The 6,233-nt window shown below is 50.0% G+C and overlaps 1 protein-coding gene across 1 annotated transcript in view; it reads right to left on the bottom strand.

The window, feature by feature from the left end:
* Window positions 1–744: 744 nt before the first annotated feature.
* atf7a (activating transcription factor 7a) overlaps window positions 745–6,233 on the bottom strand; it is a 29,453-nt gene continuing 23,964 nt past the window's right edge. The window contains exons 11-12 of the mRNA XM_007909647.2: window positions 4,891–4,999; window positions 745–2,366 (exon numbers count right to left, since the gene is read on the bottom strand). Of these exons, the coding sequence (XP_007907838.1) occupies window positions 2,143–2,366; window positions 4,891–4,999 (333 nt within the window). The 3' untranslated portion in view covers window positions 745–2,142. The remainder of the gene's footprint in view (window positions 2,367–4,890; window positions 5,000–6,233) is intronic.

Raw genomic sequence — 6,233 nt, 5'->3', positions numbered from 1 at the left:
TCTCCATCCCTCAAGATACTCGGCTGTCCAAAAATAGAAGACCATTTATCGTAAATTTTAAGGCAGTGCAGAGCCGAAATGTAGAATATTCTTAAATCCCGTCTGAATTTTCTTGTGAGGGAAGGAATTTGTAAGGGGTGAAAAAAAAACAGCTTCCAAATTCAGAAAGGAGTGAAGCATTCGACCCAATTCTGCATTGCGATAAATTTTTGAAGACAAAACGGTCTCTCAGGCTGAGACTGGGGGGAATTTGAGATTCAGGAACCCTCATGATTTTCCCGAGTGGTTTGTCTCTCCTCTCACTTCTGTTCAGCGGGATAACAATGGGAACGTTTCTAATCTATGTAACGCGAGTTAGTTCATATTTACATATGGGTAACAAAACAATACATGGAAATGCTGGAGCCTCCTATTTGTTTGGTAATTATAATAAAAATAATCCTCGCATTTGACACAGCGCCTCATCACGTCGCTGAGGCGTCTCAAAGCGCTTCACGGAATGCACTGTAAAGTGAATTGACCGTGTATTTTGTGGGCGAAACGCAGCGGCCAGTTGCGCGCAGCAGCGTCCCCTCAAACAGCCGTGGATTGAGTGGCCACATTTTTTTTAAAAAGGGATTGGCACCCTCGAAAAGCGATCCGCCAATCGACTAACAACTGGTTCCTACTTAAAACAGAGGTGTGTGGAGTAAGGAAGCTTGCCCAAGGTTTTGCCCTGTCCGCCCGGGAATCGAACCTGGGTCCTCTCGTTCTAACCAATGTGCTGCAGGACTCCACGTAATCCCGTTTTTACGTTAAGTACATTTACGAAACAATCTGTAAATGCAGCGCCTTGGGATGTCCTCCTGACGTGAAAGGCGCTATACGAATGTAACTTTGTATTGTATTGTAATATGGAGTAGACGGGAAAAGGCTGTATCTTTCAGATGATGAGGAGGTTCTCAGACCTCCGGTAACTTTCTCCTCTTCTGAAGGCACTCACGCTCTCACTGAGCACCCAGGATTTATGTGTGACTCTGGACAGTGAGTATGAGTTGGGGAAAAGACCTGTGGGGCATCGCACCCCCATTTTCATCCTCAGCGGACATCCCCCACCCCTCCCCTCCACACACACACAAACACATCTCCCAGCTGAGGGTCTCTCGACAGCGATCAGAGCAAGCACGCTCTGATCTTTTCATCCACAGGTCCACCCTCCCTCACCAAACGTCACTGAGCTCAACGCATCGCCAACCACTGCGGTGGACGAGATCGGTAACTGACTATCTGTAGGGCCAGTCTGGACCCGTGTGTTTCCCCACTCGGTCGTGGGACCTGCTACACAAACCAGGGCGTCTCCCGATCCAGGCTGGCACAGACACGGGCACAAGGCTGGCTGCCCTCACGTACCATGCTCCAGACTGCAAAGGAACTCTATTTGTTTTGCACCGCACACATCTTTGGTTTAGCACAGGTTTGCAGTGGAACAATTGAAATGCAAAACGCAACCGCATGAATGCAGCCTCGCCGACCCGCTGGGGGGTAAACGACCACCCCTCTGCTGCCCCCACCCCGAATACACCCAGCACGCATTGGATACAGAGTAAAGCTTCCTCTAACAGTCTCTGTCCAGCACTCCCAGCTCAGCTTCACGTGGGTTACATACAGAGGAAAAGCTCCCTCGACACTATCCCATTCAGAACTCGCAGGGGTTCACTGCAGAGTAAAGCGATCGCTTCTCACGACGAGGAGATATAACCTGAGCCAAACTCCCTATCCCAGCTGAGCACCATAAGGCCTGTGGAACAGTCTGTGGCTGAGGCTATTTCAACATTGAATACCACACAGTTCAGGTCTTGTATCAACCCAGAAAGGAGCCCCTGTTGGTTAGTAAGGAACAACGTTGAGAAATGTTCGGCTTTGAATTTGTTTGGAGATAATATATAGAAGATACGAAGGTCCATACCTTGCTCCTAGGGCCTATGATGAGGGCCCTGGGGATACTGACAGGCACCAGCCTCCAGCCCAGTCCCTCAAGCAATTGGGCTTAAACCTGCTAAGCTCTTGTTTCGAAGCGGTTTTGTGCTGGGATGAGGACGAGGAGATGGAGGAGGAGGTGGAGGAGGAGGAGGAGGAGGGAAGGAAGGAAGGGAGTGTTGGTCATCATCTGCCGGCAGACTGGGACTGTGTGGACATGATGACGTGGGGGTGGAGAGGCAAGTTCAGCTCTGTCCTTTGGTTGGCCATCTGGGTGAGGACGGAGGTGGCCACGGCCTCGGCTGCGGCCCTGGAGCTCAGGCCGTTGGTGGCGACGCCGTGCGAGCTGTGCTGGATGACGGGAGCCGGGGAACCCGTGGCTTCGGAGCTTTCCTTCGGGCTCTCGTCGGCTGTTGGCAAAGGAGGGAAAGACGTGAACACGCCGGTAGCTGCTTTAGCCCCAGATGCCGGGGAATAATAATAACCCTCGCATTCGATGCAGCGCCTTATCACGGCTTCGAGACGTCTCAAAGCGCTTCACAAGGATACACCGTAAAGTGTAGTGACTGTGTGTTTTGTGGGTGAAACGCGGCAGCCAATTGTGCACAGCAGCGTCCCCACAAATGCTCGTGGACTGAGCGAGCAAATTATTATTATTATTTTTTTGAAGGGATCATTACCCCGGGAAACGACTAACTACTGCTCGGTAAACACAGGCGTGCGCGTGGAGTGAGGAAGCTTGCCTAAGGTTTCGCCCTGCCCGGGAATCGAACCCAGGTCCTCTCACTTGAGAAGCGAAAGCTCAAACCACTAGGCTACAGGACTGGATAAGAGGTGCAAGGGAATTAGAGGCTCCCTTTTGATTTTGATTTGGTGAAAATCTTTTTTCGCAAACTGCAGCCTTATCGGAGGCCCAGAAACCCCACCCGTTTGTCTTCGAATCGCAGCAAATGATTCCATCCAATCCGCCTTTGGAAGCCGGTTTCTCTTCGCAAGGACCACTGAGGAAAAAATGGCGCGTCCACATCTAAATTTACAGCGCGGCTTTCGTGTCGGGAGGACGTCCCACGGTGCTCAACTACATCATAAAAACTTCGGGTTCTCACCACACCAAGGCTTGTCCTTTGACCAACCTTTAACCAGTTACTAAAAGCAACAGCATAATCCTAACGTTCCCCACCAAATGTACAGTCAATTTCACTCGATGCTGTAGTCTGAGAAGCGCTTTGAGACGTTTCAACGACGTGATAAGGCGCTGTGTCAAATGCAACACACAACTAATCAGTTATCCAGTGACACAGCACCTTTCACATCGGGAGGGTTCCTCAAAGCGCTTTATACAGCTGGCTGGGAGAGGGGTAGGCGAAAGAAGGTGGATTGGTGGGGAGGGGGAGAGATTCTATGACGGGAGATAAAATTCTACTTAAATTGGGATTAACAAGCCCTGAAAACATCAGCTCTATATTATCTATTAGGTACTAACTGAAGGGCAAAGGTTTCCCCACGCTGGTGCTATGCTGCTTTCTGCCATTAGTCGGCACTAAAAGCACACGTTTTTTTCCCCAGGACTGTTAACATCAAAGCCAAAGAAATCAATCTCTTACTCAGGGGATCTTTCCACCCAGCCTATCGTGTCACGTTTGCGCACAGATTGGACGCAGAGCAAAATTCCCCTCGACCCGATCCAATCCCACATTGCCAAGTCAGCACACACCAACAGTTAGCACTTCCATTGGGGGGGGGAAACGGCTCAAAGCGCTTAATTAACAGAGACAGAAACGGGAGACACAGGATTTAGGGAGAACTCTACAGAAACCATCTATTTCTTCTTAAATTTCTTCTTAGAAGTATAGAGCCTTGAAGCACAGAAAGAGGCCATTCGGCCCATCGTCCCTGTGTCGACTCTTTGAAAGACCTACCAACTAGTCTCATTCCCCCACTCTTATCCCATAGCCCTGCAATTTCTTCCTTTTTAAGTACCTGTCCAACTCCCTTTTAAAGCTAATATCAAATTAGTGTTCAACATAACTTCCTCACTCTCATACTCTATGCCTCTATTTATAAAGCCATAAATTCCTCTTCAACTGTGCCTAGTCACTGAATCCGCATCATGCTCCGCTACTGTCAAGTGCTCTGGGACTCTACCCCACATGAGGGGTGCTGTATAAATACAAGTTGTTGTTATCTATTCTAATCCCAGTTCCCTGTTGTTTTTCCATTGCCTCCAATGCCTTTCCTCCACGCAGCCTTATCCCTCCAACAGCCACAACCCTGGGCAACTCATTCCATACTCTGGGGAAACCGTTTTCCAGTTATAATCTTAAATTCCCTCCCTCCTGTGTTCTCATCATCTCCCAGTCGAAAGAACTGCTCGATCAACAATTAATTAAGGTTAAGTTTTATCCACACCTCCGCTCCCCTTTTTTGTCCCCTTCCCTCGATAATAATAATGAATAATCCTATTAATTTATTTCGGATTTATTGGCCAGGATGCCAGGAGAGAAAGTCTCTTCTCTTTTTGAATAGCGCCGCGGGATCTTTAACATCCACCTGAACAGCCAGACGGGGAGCACGGTTTAATATCTCATCTCCGACCCCCCAGCTTCAGCTCCCGCTGCCCCCACCGTGGCTCTCAGATGCCCAGCCAGCTGTGTAAGGCGCTTTGAGACGTCGTCCCAGGATGAGAGAAAGGCGCTGTGTATTGCAGCGAACGCAATACAATACAAAATGACATTTGTATAGCCCTGGATAGTCAGGGCTTGGACCCGAGTGGGGGTGTGGTGGGGTCGGGGTGGGGGGGATAAGGGAGGGTGGAGGGCAAGGAGGGTAGCCGAAGGGGCGGTTGAGGAGGGTCTTGACGTGGAAAAGGCCGGGGTCTGCCGAGCGGAGGGAGCGGATAGGTTGATCCGGACGAGGAGAGGGCTGTGCACTTACTGATGTATTCGTGTGTTTTCTTTTGCAGGGTCGTGACGGGACAGTCCTTGTGTGCGAGCAGGAGCTGCTTCAGCTGGGCCACTTCATTCCGCAAGATTGTCACCTCGTTCTGCAGAGGACGGAGAGAGACTCATTACAATCCCACTCCCCGTATTTCCATCCCCCACCCACCGACACCCACCCACCCACCCGCCCACCATCACTCGCCAGCAACACACACGCTGAGAAACATGACCAACTCTGTCTCTCTCAGCCTGGCTCAGCCAGGAGCACGCTTTACTCCAGGTCAGGAGGTTAATAATAATAATAATCCTTGCATATGACACAACGACTTATCACGTCTTCGAGACGTCTCAAAGCGCTTCACGGAATATGCTGTAAGGTGGGAGTGACTGCATATTTTGTGGGCGAAACGGGGCAGCCAAAGGCGCACAGCAGCGTCCCCACAAACAGTCGTGGATTGAGTGACCAATTTCTTATTATTATTTTTTCAAGTCCCTCCAACCCCCCCCAACCTCAAGGACTTTGAGCTCATGGTCTAGCCTGTCGCTCCAGTGAGGTACTGGGGGACGGAGAACGTTGTGCTTCTTGAGGTGCCATCCTCCAGGTGAGACTCTGTTCTCTTTCCAATGGCAAAACATTTAACGTCCAACTGAACAGATACAGTTTTTAATGTCTCATCCAAAAGATGGCACCTTCCACAATGCAGCCTTCCCCTCGCCCCACACTGGGTTGGAACGTCGACCTGGACTGTGGGCTCAAGGTCCCCTGTCGCGGGGCTCGAACCCACAACTCCTGACCCCGAGACATTGTTCATAGACACTGCATATTAAGGAGTTCAGCATTTTTCATTAGGTCAATGTCATGAGTGTACAGCGAGCGGGTGAGCGAGGTGGAGGTGGGGTGGGAGAGGGGGGGTGGGGTGTGGGGGCAGGAAACCGGCAACTCGTTCCGTTCAAGACCGAAGACTTTAACGGCCTGAAACAGCTCCTAATGTGCGCTAATTACCAACCAGAAGATATTTCACTTTTTATTCCGTTGTTTGGTTGAAGCCGCAGCCCAGCAAGTAGCCGGAAGGCCACATAAAGTCGCCATTAACAGCTCCAGGTGAAATTGAAACCCTCCCCAGTGCAAGACGGATGGTCTATTTGCATTAATATATTAATAGAGGGAGGCAGCTTATTAACTTCCCAAGGTAACCGGGCGCCTGCAGAAGCTACGTTCATTACTAGCAATTTAATTTTCTTTCTCTATTAAAAAATCAGCACGGCCAAGGGAGGAAGCGAGAGCAGAGATGATATTAATATTAATCAGCATCCTTGCATTTGATATTGAGCCTGCTC

The sequence above is a fragment of the Callorhinchus milii genome, unplaced genomic scaffold (assembly GCF_018977255.1).
Source record: "Callorhinchus milii isolate IMCB2004 unplaced genomic scaffold, IMCB_Cmil_1.0 Scaffold27, whole genome shotgun sequence".
Taxonomy (NCBI): Eukaryota; Metazoa; Chordata; class Chondrichthyes; order Chimaeriformes; family Callorhinchidae; genus Callorhinchus; species Callorhinchus milii.
The sequence above is the reverse complement of the archived record's forward strand: the minus strand, read 5'-3'. Positions and strand labels throughout refer to the sequence as shown.